The sequence below is a fragment of the Seriola dumerili genome, unplaced genomic scaffold (assembly GCF_002260705.1).
Source record: "Seriola dumerili isolate Sdu_G_001 unplaced genomic scaffold, Sdu_1.0 BDQW01000321.1, whole genome shotgun sequence".
Lineage (NCBI taxonomy): Eukaryota > Metazoa > Chordata > Actinopteri > Carangiformes > Carangidae > Seriola > Seriola dumerili.
In genome coordinates this window covers 311,308-329,812 of record NW_019174576.1, presented here as the reverse complement: position 1 = coordinate 329,812, position 18,505 = coordinate 311,308, and the positions used below count along the sequence as shown (strand labels likewise).

At 40.1% G+C, this 18,505-nt stretch overlaps 1 protein-coding gene across 2 annotated transcripts in view; it reads left to right on the top strand.

Annotated features, from left to right (window-relative positions):
• LOC111231995 (ras-related protein Rab-6B) overlaps positions 1–17,930 on the top strand; it is a 51,151-nt gene extending 33,221 nt beyond the window's left edge. The window contains exons 3-8 of one of the 2 annotated variants that reach the window (XM_022759319.1): positions 793–846; positions 1,274–1,379; positions 2,822–2,933; positions 8,267–8,360; positions 10,146–10,212; positions 15,188–17,930. In XM_022759319.1, coding sequence (XP_022615040.1) covers positions 793–846; positions 1,274–1,379; positions 2,822–2,933; positions 8,267–8,360; positions 10,146–10,212; positions 15,188–15,252 — 498 coding nt within the window. In that variant the 3' untranslated portion in view covers positions 15,253–17,930. Of the gene's footprint in view, positions 1–792; positions 847–1,252; positions 1,380–2,821; positions 2,934–8,266; positions 8,361–10,145; positions 10,213–15,187 lie in introns of both variants that reach the window. The other variant, XM_022759318.1, reaches the window with a different exon arrangement.
• The last annotated feature ends 575 nt before the right edge of the window (positions 17,931–18,505 follow it).

Sequence of the window (18,505 nt, the reverse complement as noted above, 5' to 3'; positions counted from 1 at the left end):
CCTTGAAGAGGGAACACGGTGCCATCTGCCTTGCAGCACAACAAGGGAATGGTTAGATTGCAATTTTAAAATGAGTAATATGGAGTGACTTTAAGCCCGTGTCAGTATAAAAACCATATAAAATACACAAACTACATATTTAAACAATATAGTAGTTGTGATAATTGAAGCACAGTAACAGCTGACATACCGTCACCTGCTCCAGTTTAAAAACTGACTCCATCTGATGATTCATCAAAAGCCTCGGGCCTCAAAAATAAGCACAGAGTTGCATTAACAAAGGTGTCTTTTTACAGCGCTATTGCATTGGATTGCATTTATTCCATGAGATTTATTTCCCCTGTGATGTGATCAGGACTGCAGTGAACTATGGATCTTGCAGTAATCTGTCCTCCTCTTCACCATTTGTCTCTTTAATTCCCATTATTTATTTCCCCGGTAAATGCTCTGCTGTGGTATTTACACTAGGGCTGTACAAATTAATCAAAATATCATTGAAATTTTGATATGGCCAAGTACAAATTGATATGTTTTTGATAAAGGTCAAATGTGTTGCAACATAACATTATAAAAGAAGCATTGTGATGCTACAGAGATGCTGCAGCCTACAAATCAGACAGAACATTATTATAACTTCTTTTTTTAAGTGCAAATGAAATGCAAAAATTACCATTCTCAGAAAAAATGCAATCACAATATCTGTCAATACAATATAAGCTTTAAAAAATATATATAATTCTACCTTAATTTACAGTGATGTTGACGCATGAATATCTTCTTTCCCTAAACTAGGCCACAATTGGAATTGACTTCCTGTCGAAAACCATGTACTTGGAAGATCGAACGGTAAGACTCTCACTTACAGCTGTAACTCCACAAAATAATGTTTATGTGTCTGCAGTGCAGTATCTCAGAGAGAACACGTTCTGTTGTTCATCTTCACAGTGATGTCCTGACCTGCATGAAATCAAACTTTACCCAGCAGTAGTGATGAGCAGCATGAAATCTCTCTAGCTCATGACATGTAGATGAATACAATCAAACATGTCTGCATGTCTGTTTTTCCTGGGGAATCTTTCATACAGCAGTGCAGCCTTGGAAGTGTCATCGTGAGGAGTCCACTCATACGAATAATGCCTGTTTGTGTTTGTGTTTGTGTGTGTGTGTGTGTGTGTTGTGTAAGCCTGTGTGTCTGGAGGGAGCCTACTGTTTCCAGGCTCTCTGACTATCTGAATAATCTCAGCCTCCTCAGCTTTCTCTCTCTCAACCCCAGGTGAGGTTGCAGCTCTGGGACACAGCGGGACAAGAGCGCTTCAGGAGCCTCATTCCCAGTTATATACGGGACTCCACTGTAGCTGTGGTGGTCTACGACATTACAAGTCAGTGTCTTTCAAAAAGTCTGCTGAATTTACCCATTAAGTGACTGTTATATCTTCAAATATTTTTTGTTTGTTTACATTTTAGTGTCAAGATGTGTGGCCAGAGCTAATCTCTCTCTCTCTCTCTCTTGTTAAAGTGTGTCAGATGGATTTCCCTGAGATGAGAGATCTAAGATCAGATTTCACAAATATCAAATATCACTTTAATATTTCCCAAATTGGATCCACTGAGCAATCAGATGAGATCAGATGAATCACATTAACCTCCCACCTTCTGAAATTCTCCCTTAGAACCAGTAACCACATAACAGAACTGTGTTGGTTAAATCTTATTTTATCTCCCTCTCTCTGTCCATTGAGGACAAGAACCACTTTGGTGGGTTTCTTTTAAGGGAAAGTCAAGGGGATTTGAAGGGTCACTGCTCTGCAACTACTTCTTGAAAAGCACCAGTTTCAGCCTCTGGTGTAGTTTTCTTGTGGTTTGTAAATGACTCCTTTTCAGAGAGAACAGTTTTTTCTGTCTATCCTGAATTAATCACCGAGCTGTTATATTGTGCTTCGCAGTAGGAAAGCATTCGTGACTTTGCTTGTTTTCATTAGTTTAAAAGATAAAATGAGTTAGTCCTTTATTAGTCCGACAATGGGCGTATTTGCAGTGTTACAGCAGCAAAGTGAAACTGCAAAATTTTGATGTCAAATACTTAAAAAAAAAGATTAATAATATAATATGTACAATCAGATATTTAAATATAGCAAATAAATAGCAGATAAGTAATGTTGCACAGTTGGTGTATGTTAATTGCACACACACACCAACTGTGCAATATTACTTATCTGCTATAAAAGTGCAAAGACTAAGAAACTTATTGTAACATTGCTGCTTTCAGGAGATGAATTTTATTCCTAATTTTATGTAAAAACATGGGGTACCGCCCACCGTAACCACGTTCTCTTTTTCACCTTGAAACGCAGCATATGTCTCCTCAAAGTCCCAGTCCAACAATACGATACGACCCCTTAGTCTGCATGCCAGCAAGGCTGCATGCTCAATGAACTTGGCAAGGTCAAAGGGATAGCTGGTAATAAACCGTATTTCCTGGATTTATTGTGTAATTCCAGTACTGTGTGGATTTTACATATCGTATATCCATGAACTCGTATCTTAAGGTCAAGATATGTGAGATATTTTTATAATGATGTGCCATATTTTTTTCTGTATCTTCATCTTAATGGTTTCATATCAGCTGATTTCTCATTATTTATCACCAGCTGTTTTAAAAACACCAATCATATCACTGTTTTAAAAACCGAGATGATGTTAATGTTAATGTTTTTGTTCAGAGCGCCAACGGCAGGAGAGATGTCAGTGTATTGACTGTCATTGAAATTGTACAAATAGCTTTTTAATTCGACTGCGCTTTGCTTCTTCCCTCCCTCAACAGATGTTAACTCATTCCAGCAGACGTCAAAATGGATCGACGATGTGAGAACAGAGAGAGGAAGTGATGTCATCATTATGCTCGTCGGCAATAAAACAGACCTGGCAGATAAGAGGTAACCCACGCCTCTAACTTCACTATTTGAACCCCTTTTTCACCTTTTAGCCAGCGTTTCCTTCTGTCGTCATGGCAAATATTTTGTAATATTGTGCTTAATCTTAATTAATACACTCATTAGCTTAACTGCTCGCATTTAGTGTTGTTGTAGTGATTGAATTGGGACATGAGGCGACTCAGCAGCCTTTTATTGGAACAGACCACTTGCCTTGAAATGAGAAAATTATTCCTTGCTTGGAGAAATTATTCATTGATTTATTCCCCGGTGACACTTGAAAAATCTGTGTACATTATATATTAAATATTTTATAGACATAAGGGAATGCTTATAGGAACAGGGTAATAATGAAATGACATGAAGCAGAGATACACAATAGTGTAAGAATAGCACAAAATAAAATCAGAAGTAAAGCATAAAATGTCTTATGTCCTGGTGCTAAAATATATGAACGATACTTACTGTACAAAATCTTTCTTTTCCCCTCCAACACCCTGGGAAATCTTTTCCAAAGTTGCTCCCTCTTTTCATGTAAATAAGAAGAAATCAAGCTAATCCACTTTACATTTATGCATTTCACCAACATAGTTATACTGAATTTTCAATAGTGTATTTCTTTTTATTTTAAGTAAATCATCTCTGTTACAAGAGATACTGTATCTCTTGGTTGGTGGTTGGTGAACCATAGAACATCAACTAGCAAATATTAGCATGCTAACACGCTAAAATAAACCAAGTAATATAAACTAAGTTAGTGAACATAAGCATCATAACATTAAAGTATTAGCATTGTCACTGTGAGCATGTTAGCATGCCAACTTTAGCATTTAGCTTCAAGCACCACAGTGCTTAAGTGCAGCATGGCTGTAAACTCTCAAGTGTTTTTATGTAACTGCTTCTTTTCTTTCCTGTGAAGCACAAATGTATGTATCTGTTATGTCCCCTGAAAATTAAACTATAAAATGCTTCTTATAAAAATATATATATAGAAAAATGCATGCCATGCTGAGCAATAATATGGATAATAACTTTATTTGTATAGTGCTTTTCCGAAGTCTTTTAACAAAGGACACTGGAGGCAGTAAAATTATTTAATAAAACAGAAACCTGATTAATTTCTCAATATATGTGAAGTTGGAGGCTGACAAACGGCTCATCTGGTGCATTAATTCATCTTTCTCCTCTATTGTTTCTGGTCCACCGTCTGTAAGTAACAACAAGCCTCTGGGACATCCTTTCATTTGTTTTGGACAGATGCTGCTCTGTTTCCCGGTCTCCTTCTTCAATGGAGACATTTCACGAGTCCACACTTAAACAGCTGACCATCAACTTTCTGGTGTGGTTGACCATTTTTAGTGCAATTTTTTTTAGAAAATGTCTGTGAGTTTGTGGTAAGGTGATGTCCAGTGTAGAATCAGACTACTTCCTGTTTATTTTCCTTCTCTCTTCCCCTGTCAAATATGCAGCCACACTGCATGTTTAGATAAATTGTTCAGGTGAGCGTTTTCACAAATACCGTTCCCTCATAACATTTTATGTGGTGAGTAATCACGCACAAATTGTTCACACATTGTTGTGGCAAGCATTATATGCCCATGCGGTAACGATAACATTTACAGCATTGTTAACGTGTCGAGGATGTACTTGGCGCTGCAGAAATAAAATTCCCATTGGCATACTCATATTTTAGATCCAACATGTAACTGACTGAGGGCAAAGCAGGAAAACTGCTGGTGATGGCAGTTTCCAGGCTGTATCTCACTGGATCTGCCAATAAAACTTCATGGCTGCCATAACAGCAGGCAGAAGACAGAAGCTCTGGATTCAGGCCACAGATATATATATATATATATATATATACAGTATATACACACAGTAAGACCAGGCATGGCCAAGCAAGTATATGCATATACAGAATAAAGACTGAACAATGCACTTTAAGTTAGCTGGTTAGGAGCCTGAATGCAAGTTGCTTTTTGTCTGATTGCATTTTGTCATCTGAGCTGTCATATAAACTACAGAACAGGGTGGGGTGCTAAGTTAAATTATATTGACGGTGTGGGCCTCCATCGAAAGAGTGCTGAAAATGATTGATTTCCCTTTAATTTATGGATAATTTGTCTTAACTGCCAATTACGTTGGGTCTTAATGGGACCTGCAAGTTAAAGCCCCAGTGAATGATCCATGGTACAGAAGCAAAAGCCTTTTACTGCATTAACATGACCTCAGCATCCTCTCCTAATTTGCTTCTTACGAGAGGTAAATCAGCCTCGCCGCTGTGAGTAAGAGTCTTATAGGTTTTTGCGCAAATCATTGCAGAAAAATTAAACTGGCATTTTATTGCTTTTTAAATTACAGCACGCCGCAACTTGTCAGTGCTCCACTTTCTACCTACATGGTCTTGACCAATCATTCTGAAGCTTGTAAATCATTTTATTTTTTATACCTTTTTATTTATTTATTTATTTATTTATTTACCTTTTTTTTCATGTTTACAAGGAAATTGAGGTTAATCACAGTGACTCTCCTCATGCAGACGTGGTTTGACATGAGATGATAAATGCTTCTGTCACTGTTGGCTCTGTGTGTGTGTGTGTGTGTGTGTGTGTGTGTGTGTGTGTGTGTGTGTGTGTGTGTGTGCCCACTGCCCGAGGGGCTTTGAGTAACAATGGATGATTTCAGCTGATAAATTGTAGCTGATATATTTTATTTGGATTATATACGACACGTGTAGAAATATGACTTGGCACATGATCTAACGCCACTCTACATAAAGTGGCTGACACTGAAAGGTGGGTTGAAATTCCTGAAATATCTCGACATGTGGGAGAAGATGTTTTCTACAGCAGAGGTGATGCAGTGTGTTCCTCTCAGTTTCCATGTGTCTGGTTTTGTAGCTGGGCCTTAAAAAAAAAAAAGACCTGAAAATAAGTCAGTGATGCATTTTTGGTCACGTTGTCTTTCACCATATCAGCACTGACGCACATGTGTGTTACGTTACTGTGAAGAGGTGCGGTTCGATTTTCAGGTGCTCGTGAGGACCAATTGAAGTGATTCATGATTCAATACATTCAGGTGTTTACATGCACTGATGCATTCGATTAAAAAACCTGTGTGACACGTGCAAAAATTTGAGGAGAAATGTATGTGCATCGCATCTAGAAAAGTAATCAGTTTAAACCATTTACATGGTGCAGTTTTTCTTTTGATCGGTTTATGAAAAGGTTTAAACTTCCCCTCTGCAACCGATCCATTGAAGTTTTAATTGCTTTGTGCCTCTTTATTCTGATTGAGGTGTTTATTATATGCAGCATTTTTATTCTCTTTTAAATCGATTTACAAGGAGAGGAATATTATGATTCTAAACGTATGTTAGCAGGGTTTCCTTTGTGTCTGTTGCTTTGTTCATTCGTGTGTGGGAGTTTTTCACAACGCTCGGTGCTTGGAGGAATTAAAGTACGCACAGTTAAAGTCCTGTAGAGCCCCTGGAGCTCCTCTGCATAAAGGAAATGTAGTGTGCATCGTACGCCAGGCAGCATCAAAAAAGTGGAGCCTGGTGTGCTGCACACTGACAGGAAGTAGCTCAGGGATTTTTTTTTGTTTTTTTTTAAACTGTACTTGTTAAGTCAGAGCATTAATTGAGTTCTTTGCTCAGCCGTTCTCAGCTTTTCTTCTACACTGCTACTACGATACTTTGGTGTGAAGCCATTTTTAAAAGCTAATATAGTTTTAATTGTCATGCTTTTCGTACATAAGTTAGACAAACAGATAATACACTATCCATGCAATTAATACTACTGTGTTGAAGCTTATGTCAAACCTGCATGAAGTGATTTTTCTGGCCACCAGGGGGCAGTGCAACAAGCTGCAAACACAACACTGACATATTATCACTTTATAATGTAACGGTGAAGATATCAGCAAACAGTTGTCTATTTACACGTCCTGCAGAACCAGAGCAACATGAGCATTTATTTGATTGTATTTGATTGGCTCAATTGTTTTATTAGCCTCCTGTAAATGTAAGTGCAATACTCTTCGTTATGGCCTTGTTTTGGTCTGCTGTACTTCCTGAGAGAAATACCTGGCGCTTTAGCTCCTAAATCCTGCGTTATGATCACCAGCTGGTTTAAATTAGTTTGTAATTTTGTTTGTGGTTTTGTTAGAGTGAGTTGCTAAACAAAAATAAGCAAATCAGTCTCTTGTCATCTTTGTTATGCTTGAGTTAGGATAGTACCTGTACAACTCTTTTTACATCATTTACAGATTTGCTTGAAGAAATCACCAGTGGCTTTAAGTGAGAGACGATGTCACATATTTCATGACTGAGCTGCTCTGAAACTACAAAAGCTCTGCGAGCGTGCATGAATGTTGCTAGGATGCCACATCTTGCGCACCTATTATGCAATTTTCTTGCCAACTGCCTGTCTGATGATGAATAAGCCTCGGTGTTGTTTAAGTTGGGACTGAGACGCTTGCCTCCAGAAATAGCCACAGAGGCACTGTTGCAACTCTTGTCAGGTGGTGTTATTATGTAAATACATCTCCAGTGCAGTGTTTTTTTTCTGTTCTCGCTGCAGAAACCTCTTTTCCTACCTCACAAAGACTGAATTTCCCCTTTTCTTCTGTGCTGTGATACACGGGGAGAGTTATTTAAGTGTAAATAAGTGTAATGTCACTGCGGTTAAGGCTTTTGCACAGCAGCGTAACTTGCAGTTGACTTCGATGTTGCCATGTTTAGTCAGGTGTTACAACCTCTTCAGGTCAAGTTGAGAAAAGAACAAGAAGTAAAGAAGTGGTATTTTTGAGTTAGTACACAGCTGAGATTCCTTTTGTGTCGAGAGGAACAAAGACAACAGGCTGGTTACGTCATGGCTTTTTTTTTCCCCCCCAGAAGAGCAGTGGCAGGTTGATTTAAGCCCGTCGTCTTAACGAACCTGCTGCCGGCGCGTGCTGCGGAGTCAGCAGTACCGCACTGATCTCTCCTTTTGTGTTAATGGACACCTGACAACAGTCTCCCGTTTCACAGCAAGAGCCAAACAATCACCGCCAGATTCATTAAAATCTAATGCAAATTGGCTGTTATTAATTTCTTGCAGGACGATGTAATTAATCATTCTCAGTCATTAGCTAATTAAGTCTGGTGTATCCTCACTAGCCCAGAATAACTGGAGCTGTAGTAGCCTCGCTGTGAGTCTTGTGTCGTATCTACTCGTCTTTGTTAAATGTTAATATGAGAATTTGTGTGTGTGTCCTCAGACTGTAAACGCTGTATAATTACCTCTAATGCATTAATCTGCAGTGCTCTGATGATAATGCCCCTCCATTCACAGGCAAATCACAATTGAGGAAGGTGAACAGAGGGCTAAGGAGCTGAGCGTCATGTTCATAGAGACGAGCGCCAAGACGGGTTACAACGTCAAACAGGTGAGTGAGTTCAGAGACGCTTCACGAGTGTTTAATGAAGAAGCCGCAGGTGTCTCTTATAAATCAGGCGATGTGACGTTAAACTGCAATTCAATCTAGTTTGCACCTCGTGCTGCATATATCTGCATGTTAATGAAGTAAACAGATGTTGTTGAAACTGCTTAATGTGAGCTTTCTCTCTACTGGCACATATTTGACTTTGGGACATGAGTGCTGTTATAAATATTTCTACATCAATGTGTGGATTAGATCACTTTTGACCTCTTTAACATCTAGTAATGATCATTACATCATAGTTATTATGACAGGATGTGAGGCAGTTTAAAGGTATCCTGTGGTCTTTTATGATTTCATTCACTGTTTCTCACTGAAACACACTCGTACAAACTACTTATTTCCCACAATGCCTTTTCCCTTCTTCTTCACTGTCTTTCCTGGCGCATTGCTACGTTTTTTGGTTTTTTTTGGCACATTACTGCCACCAGCTGTGCATTGGCGGTATAGCATGAAGCTGGTGGTTATGAATCGTGTCTTGCAGGGGATGCAAACATATTGCTCCACATCACTACTAGTGGTCACAAACTCCACAGGGTGCCTTTTAATGGTCTCTTGTTTTACATACTAAATACAACTTGTAGTCCAAACTGCCACTACCAGCATCTCACTAAGACTGAATTGTACATGTATTTATTTACTTTACTGGGACTCAGTATACGCTGATGTTTAGAAATATTTGGGGGGGGGTTGCAAACGCAAAGAGAAGTGTGGATCAGCAACGGTGATTTGTCTCTAAACAGATGTTTGTTGTCAAGAACAACGACCGTCTGTTAAGTTAATAAGTCGTGAGATGAAAGCAAACTGTATTGTGTCCGTCAGCGAATGGTGTTGCTGCCGGGGCGTCTCTCCCTCTCGCCCCATAGCAGCACAGACAGAGGAGGCTATTCATCACCTCACTCCAGGACTGTGAGCGCTAAGAACAAAATGCCAGAGTGGAGCACAGTCACAGTCCTGCCTCCAAACGCTGCAGTGTTCACTCTGTTCAGCTGCGTCATCGCCCAGATACTGTATCGGCAGATTCAAGCTTTTAGGCATCAATTTACTGATCGTCTATGAGAACTGATATTGTTTTGGTGCATAACAACCAACATAGTAAGAAGAAAAGAAATATAAACAAAGATAAAACAACAAGCAAGTACTGCAGGTCAGATACAGCTTAAATATACATTGATAATTTTAACAATATTTAGAATAAAAGTGTTAAATATACAAAAATATAAACATCCTGTAGTTACAGATGGTAAGTGTAATAATGGAAGGACATAATTATAACTTTTGATTTGAATGTTATCGTTTATTTTTCCCTTACTAAAGCTGTAATTTCTTCTTTTTCTGTGATAACTGAAGTAAAACAGTGGATGAACTTGTGTCGCAGTTGTTTGTGTTCATTCCCAGACCATATGAAAATGAACATCAGAGAGCTGACACTTGTTCTCGGTCTGGCAGTCACAGTAATGGACACACGCTTTTATTTTTGTTAGTCACATTGTTATGGTGTAGTAATGGAGAGCAGCTGCTTTTTAAATCAGTCTGGTGTCACGACTGCAGTAGGCTTCAATAATAATTTCACTTTGACAACCACGTGCTTAATATGCTAATAAAAACGAATAGTAATAAATGGCTGCATAGAAATTAGGAAAAGGCTGATCCCAAAACACTGCAGCAGACTTTTGACATGTTGTTTTGCAGAAAATATGAAATGTTCTCCTTCTGTTTCTGTCTTTCCAGCTGTTTCGGCGCGTGGCAGCTGCTCTTCCAGGGATGGAAAGTATGCAAGAGACGAGCAAAGAAGGGAGTATCCTTTGACCAATTTACATGTCATGAAACTGTTTTGAAAAACCTATTTCAGTAATAATATGCAAATAGCCTGAGCTCAGAGGAAGCATTTTAATCCGGATGTGATAGCATCGTTCTCCGCTAGCTTCCAAATTAAGAGTTCCAGGACTGAACTCTGTATCGTGACACTCAGTTAAATACGTGTCAGCTACCGGTCCAATTATGTTTTTCAGTGTGACACTCTTGCTAACTGTTTTGCGGAGCTGGTGCTTGATGAGTGCACCGGGGGGGTGGGGGTGGGGGTGGGGGGGCAGTCAGACAGTGGGTACCTGCAGTTTTGTCTGTGGTGGGTCAGAAGATTTGCTCATTTAAACCAGTGACAGGAGTCTGAGTGTCCAACCATCAGTCAGCCTGTAGTGCTGCTGCATACAACTCTCCTAACTGGCACCTCATATCTGCTGCTGTCGCTGCTCCACCTGTGGGCGATTTGTCAGGTGCCCCCCCCCTCACAAAACTAAATCCTGACATTTTATTATTTCAGGAAGAAGCATTCAGCGCTGCAGAATAACTGAAATATCACACAGTTATTGAGAGGGAGATACTTTCCCCAGTCTTATGAGATATATAAAAAAACAAAACATACACAGAGCAGAATTTAATTGTTGTGATTAAATCTAAGGAGTAAATTTGCTCAATGTTTCCTCTATGGGATAATTCACAACGCAGAAGTGCACGTGTTTATATCTGATGCAGCCGAGACAGATTTTAGCTGTAATTTTCACCAGTAGCTGAACAGGACCCTCAGGCTGTCTGGGCTCCTCTCTCGTTCTGGTATTGATTTTCACATCTGTTAATATATTCGATGTGGGAAACAATAAGACGGCCTACATTTCTGTACTCACACTCTTTTTAGACTTAGATGTGAGTGTAAACAGGACAAGTAAACAACATCTGGAACAAAGCCCATAATACTCATCTCAGTCTTACCTCTGTCCACCCGTTGCAGTCTTCACTTTAAAGAGGCATTCACACGTAAAACTTCGGTTTGATTCTCACAGGAAGATTTTTAAATCCTCGGACCACGTTTTGATTTGAACCCAATACGGTTTTAAAACTGGTTCAATACAGTATCCGTCTGTGCAGCGTCACATTATCCTCCTATTTCTTGCGTTATTAAAGTTTTTTTTATTATTTATTTTATTGATCTTTGTTTCTTGTAAGGACACACAATTAAAAAAGAAGCTAACAACACAGAGCAACCACTGGGGCCAATCGCTCACTCATACACAGACTATATGTATATTAAAGGTTAGGTACATGATATTCACTGCCACTAGATGTCGCACTAGACCACCAGCATCTTTGTCACTCACAACACCCCCCCCCCCCCCCCCTTCTTGTTTTTGGCAACAGGTGTGAAGCTTAAACGCACAACGATGAGCTGGCAGTAAGGAAACTAGCGATAGCAACATTTACGGATAAACGTTCGCCACAGGCCACGTTTAATATCTCCTCTGTTTTTCTGTTCCACCAGTCAGATGTGTTTCTTTATGTTCCGCAAGCTGGTAACCATCAGCTGAACGATGCACTCTCATCATTCACAGCTTTGCACTTTTTGTAAACTGCCTTTATAACAATACTTTCATTCCCGCGTTTGCATTTGAGCAGCTATAATCATCCCACCTGTTCAGACGAACCCTTCCTAACGAGCTTCACAGTCTTCATCCTTGATATGAGGCTTCATAGGATCAAATAGATATTTTTCCACACTTCCTTTTAGTACCTGTGCAGTGTTTTCACGCTGAGCTGTGGCGGAGGGATGTTCTGTTGATTTGCCATGTTGTTGATTGTATTTTTGCTTAAGTTGCATTGAAATCACAATAAGAAGCGTGAGCTTAATGGACTGTGTGAACAAAAGGACTGATTTAAAACTTGTTCCAGTGTTGACGTGGGCACCTGACAGTTGTTTTAAGACGGACGTGAGAAAATATGAACGCATCCTCTAACGTAAGCTCTTCTTTATGTTCAGATCGAGCTTGACGTTTCCATTTACAAAGTATGATCCGACAGCTGGAATAAAAAAAACCCATTACAGAGAAATCACAGGTAAACAAGACCTGTCAGCACAGAGGGAGTCGAGCACATCCAGCCTCACCTCTAACCGCCTCCTCTCCTCTCAGCATTACATTGAGCTGTATCTATTAGTTCTGCAGCTGCCTAATACAAACGATGTTGTCCTGGAGATGTTGCCTCTTCTGTGGAAAGTCTGTGGATATTCTTTTTTAGTTTTCTCATGTGCTGTAGTTACAGTAGATCGGCAGCATTTCATGTCGTCACTGTTCCTCCTGACAGCACCAGTCCTTCATGTGTCCTCCTCAGTGCACAAAGCAGGGGTGCCATCTCTATGGTAACTGTGGGTGAATTATGAAATTGCCTTTGATTTCAACCATGTGCATACAGCAGCTGTCATTCCTCCTTCGGCGTGAAGCTGCCTCACAGCGTCTCATGATCATCACTGCAGCATGTATGCGCTGTAACTTGGAACATAAATCAGATGCTGACCTTGTGTGTAGTGAAGCGATGCCTACATTTGGTCTCCCTCTGATTTTTACCGCACTCGATAGTGGGGGGGGGTGGTCCAGCCTTTGCTTTTACAGCATGACCTCAATAATGAACTCAGTCACCTAACAGCCCCCCTGAGCTCTTCACATGAACCTGGTTATTAAGCATCACTCACATTGAGCCAATTACCTTTATCTCATCCTGTTTTTTTTTTTTTACATTTTTTTTTATCTATATTAATGAGGCATATTGGACGTGGGAGTGAGCAGCGGTGGTGGAGGTGGAGGTGGAGGTGTGGTGATGGATGGCAGGTGATGACAGCTCCTCTGCGGCTGACACTGTCACTTAATGGAGCAGCTCCTCTGTTGTTATTGCACTGTGAACAGTATTGATCTCACAGGGAGAAGGGGCAGAAAACGGGCTCAGTCCAGGAAACATACGTGCATGTAATAAAGCCTCAAAGTGCCTGTACTGTCAGTTTTAATAAGCCTGCACTAGGTATTTAGATACTATAACATTTAACAGCATTTTTAAGTTTCATCTCCACGGTTCCACTTGTGTTTCCTTTTATTTGTGAATTTCAGTAGATGTTCAAACAGCAGCTCGACTCAGATCAAGTGCTGGGGTCTTCCATGTTAATAAGAGAGAGTGAGGAAGTGAAATAAATCACACCAGACTCGCTGATCAACAGAAGGCGCCGCTCCGTGACTGTGTTAATAAATTGTGTTTTTAAAAGGGTTTTTTAAAATTCGGGTCAGGCGACGCTACGTGGGTTTAGATTATGTCGTGGGATTGATGCCGTGATTGTCACTTTGTTGTGTTCTGGTGAAGCACTTAAAGCTACGCTGTCTTGACAGGCGTACATTACATCTGTGTGTTTCAGTATAAGTCATAAAATATACAGTAGCTGCACCAGAGAACAGTGCGGTGTGTCGTCGTCCCTCTCCTAATTGAGCGCCCATACATTCAGTCAAACGTGCCCTGAAGCGTTGTGCTGGCAGGTATGTGGCTGTTGCTGCCTCGCTGTCTCCTGAGGAATAACAATAAGACACTCTCCCCGGAGCAACCCGGTCTCACCAGTGTTACATCTCTGGCTTTTCTCATCCAACCGGTGTCTTTTTAAGATATTATTTTTTAAAGCTGCTCTAATCAGTATTTTTGAATTAACAGCGGACCAAATGTCTGCGTAATGGGAATGGGTTTCCTCATCCTGATAAACCCACAGATAATTATCACCCACCTAAGTGCCTTGGTTCAGTCTCACAGCTTCCTACACACACACACACACACACACACACACACACACACACACACACACACACACACACACACACACACACAGTGGTATCAGAAGACTAAAATATTCAGGGCTGCTGAGGCTCATTTGGTTTGGTAATATCAGCCGCTGAGATCGGGCCTCCAGATTCCAGATGAGAACCAATCCAGATGGGAACATTCAAATACATGTTGCATTTAAAGACTGTCCTTCGTATGAGACCGTGTCACCATGACACGCTAGTGTAACATATGAAAACACGCATCACACATCACCCGCTGCGTTTAACAGTCAGCAGCAGCAGCCGGTGTAGGACGGGTATTTGAAAGCCCCAGTGGGGCGGTTTCCACACTGACTTTGCATACAATATGTAGGCCACAGTTTTTGAAGACCCCCCCCACACACACACACACACACACACACACACACACACACACACACACATGCATAATGTTCACCCGAACAAAATGAATAAGTGAGAGTCTGCTGCTGTATATGGAGGCATTCTCAGCTCTCAATCATGACACACTTGTCTCCTTAAACCAGAGGAGATCTCTTCCTGCTCTGGAGGAGTGACTGGGAACAACAGCTAATCTGCATTGTGGGGAGGGAAAAAAGCTAAATCACTCTGACGAACAGCAGCAACTCATTAACACAGCATTGTGCACCAGCTTTAATTGTGGCACAGCAGTGCTGGTGACTGTAGCCAGCATCCAGTCTCAGTTTATTACTCCTCTAACAATAGAGGAGAAGATTCCTTGTTAAACTGAATCATTTGTACAAATTATCAGAAGTGGATTTTTTTATATATATTTATTTCCACTCAGGAAAACTCCAAATTAAATTATTTAGAAATAAATTTATTAGGAAAAATATTTTAAACTGAATTTCTCTGGTAAATTATTCAGTCGTTTATTGTTGACTCTTGTTTTAAATACGTTGCCTGTTGATTGATTGATTGATTGATTGATTGTTGATTCCTGATCTGAAAAATACACGGAGCCGTGGGATATAGCAGCATCTAGTGTTAGTAAAGTGGTATTACATTTAAAGTAATACATATAAGTCGGCACGTTTTCTCTGCATTTCTGCTGCATTCAGGTGCATGTAACTGATCAATAACCAGTGTTTCCAAAGCTTCCTTAACGTTCCCCAGTGATCGACATCAAGCTGGACAAACCGCAGGAGCCCCAGACCACCGAAGGCGGCTGTTCCTGTTAATACCCGGCACCTGTCCTGGAGAAGAAAACAAAAAAAACAAAACAAAAACGGAAACAAAATCATTTACACCACATGCTTGTTATGTTGCTTCCTGTCGGTTAACCTGCAGTCGACTTTGCACGTTAAGAATCTGGCCTCCTCACCTGACTATTGGTTCATCAGTTGGAACTATCGATATGTGAATTTGGTTCTGGAGTAGTGTAGCCTACTTTGTTAGTGAAACTGCCAAAAAAAAGAAAAACAGTCTTACAACTTGCAAAAAAACAAAAACAAAAAAAAAATGAAAAAAAAAATAGACGAATGTGAAAAAAGATCCCAAGTTACATATTATGTGTATACAATTTTTTAAGTAGAAAAGCAAGTTTCCCCACTTTCTTTTTTGTAATTTTGTATATTCAGGGAAATCTCTCTGGAAGGGTTGTTTCTTTATTTTGTTTTGTTTTGTTTTGTTTTGTTTTTGTTTTTGTTTTTAAATGCAAACAACGAGGCTCTGCGTCAGAGAGCTGGGACGGAGCAGATGGTTTAAGACGTATTCTTATGGATGCCACTGTTGTTAGAGGCAAAGATGGAGGTCCCCTAAAATGTTAACCAAGGCCAAACTCTTACCTTTCTCGACTTCATGCCTTCACTTAACCATCTGCAGGCTTTAAAAAAAAAAAAAAAAAAATCTCTCCGCCTCAGCCGAGCCTCGCGGTTTTCGGTGGACCAATCACGGCGCCCATAACCCCAGTGCTCTCCATAACTTTGCGTTTCTGTACGTTACAGGACAAACTGAACAGTAACATCTTGAGTATCTAATGCATGTCTAAGTTTTCGAGCATAGGTACCGTGTGAACACGAGTTTGAACATGTGAATGGTAACATGACACCAGTGACTTAATGCACTCTGATAACGACTAGTCCAAGTCTTTTTGTTTATGAGAACTGGATTTGTATACTTGACTTCAGAAAATCTTTTTTTGTCGTGTGTGTGCGTGCGTGCGAGTGTGTGTGTGTGCGTGCGTGTGTGTGTAAACGTGTGCTTTCTGTATAGGCAACATTAGAATGCAGACAGAGAGGGCCACTGCCAAGTCGTGTCATTCTCGCCACATTACGGCACCGTGTAGGTCACCCATTTGTTTGCAGGATGTCATTAGACTTCCCCCACTCACAGCGGTAGCAGTGTGACGTCTCGGTAGTTGTGATCATGATAGTCTGCTACATCCACACGTGAGCAGTGAGCAGTGGAGAACCGGAAGCCGTTGCCTTGTGTCACAGAGGAACGTAAAGACGAAAAAAAGGTTCCCCACGTGGTGAGCTGTAGACTTTAATGCAGGTTCTGTGATCAGCGCAGACCGTTAACATTGTAAACCAGTTTCATTCCTGTCAAGAGACTAATTTGCACATGTAGACCTTTCAGGTTAATATGAAGTTCTGAAAAGCTTCATTATAAATGTATAGTCACTTAATTTAAGACCTGTCTGATTGTCATAGAAACTGTCGCACGACATGTCCCCACTGAGATGAGGTTTTCTTTTGCTGCTTGTGTTTAAACTGACTACTGATGTTGTCTTTATGCAATGTTGTCTCTTTTTATTTTATTTTTTTATTTCTTTCTTTTTTCTTTTCTTACCAGAGCCTGAAATCGTAACGTACTGGTGGTGAAGTCAGCCAGTGTCGAGAACACTACTTTGATTTGACTCGTCTTTGAAGTGAAATCTTACTGCACTTTTTAAGGAACATGTTTTAGAATTAGAGTGACAATGTTAAGTCTTAGAAACGTGGTACAACAACAACAACAACAAAAAAACAAACAAAAAACAACAAAAAAAAAAATTAATCTTTATCCCCAGAACTTTTGGGGTACTGTGTCTTAGAGTAGAGGAAAACGTTCATGAATTGTTCACACTTGTCCAAAAAAAGGGGAGCACTCTTGTGAAAACTAGTGAACCTTTCTAACCCACATAATGAGCCAAATAATAATAATAATAATATTAATAATAATGATTAAAATAATAATAATGATAACAATAATAGTAATAAGAGACCGAGTTGGATCAAATATCACAGGAGACCTTGACTGGAACACACTGGTGGTGTTGGGAATGACAAAGACAGGTTGCATTTCAAGTTTGAATCCCTCGTACTGGAAAAAAGAAAAAGAAAAAAACAAGTCTAATAACGTTTGAACCCTCTGTGTTGCTGCCTATTTATTTTACTGAAACAGGAATGTACTGCTCTCATTACTGACCACACAGCCTTGTAAAGGAGAGCACTTTTAGAGAAAAAAAGACTCAGTGGGTATTTATTTTTAAATGTGGACAAAATGATTGATCGGTAGCTATAGACATTCCTTTGTATTTAACCTTAAATATGAAAGTAGAGCCCACCTTTGCTTTGGTTTCCCCCGAAAGGCCCATTTTAACATTCCCCTTGAAAATGGACCAAGTGATGCAACACAAGTCTTTGCGTGTTGTGTTGTGTTGTGTTGGGGGTGGCGGTGGCGGTGGCGGTGGGGCGGGTCTGCATTTGAAGATGGAGGCCATGGCCATTCCCTGAGGGTGTGTATGTTCTGTCACAGCTCTGAGCAGCAGACCTGACCAGTCCAGAGCTGACTCTCCATTCACACTGTACAGAGATCTAGCATGTCTCTCCAAATGATTAATAAAGATGTCTTATTACCAAAGTCACGCACACAACGCCTGTTTCTTCTTTCGCCTCTCTCTGCACCCAGCTGACGGATCTACACAGTGTGTGTGTTTAGGTCACAGATAATGAAGCAATAGTTGTGTCAAACAGGTGCGGAACGAGTAATCAAACATGTGGCGGCATGTATGGTTTCTAGTTTGACACGACATCGAATGTCCCCAGTTTCTACTGATGACTGGATATGATTCCTGTGAACTGGAGTAACACAAGGATGAGCCATTGTATGATTGTCAATTAATGTTTAATCATTTAAAAAAAAATGCTAATTCATTAAAAAACACACAATGTAAACACGACATCAACTCAAATCTTAAAGGCTTTAATACATTTTTGTGTTTTTCTGTGTAAAGTTTTTCACCTTTTGAAATTTCCTCATTCACATTCTCCTTTTGTTTGATGATACCACTCATATATGAAGCTACCATCAGCAGCCAGCTAGCTTAGCTTAGCTTAGCTTAGCATAAAGACTGGAAACAGGAAGTGACAGCTCGCCTGGCGAGTAACAAAACCAGCCCGCCAGCTCTTGCAAAACTCACTTTAACAGCAAAAACCAAAGTGTAAAATA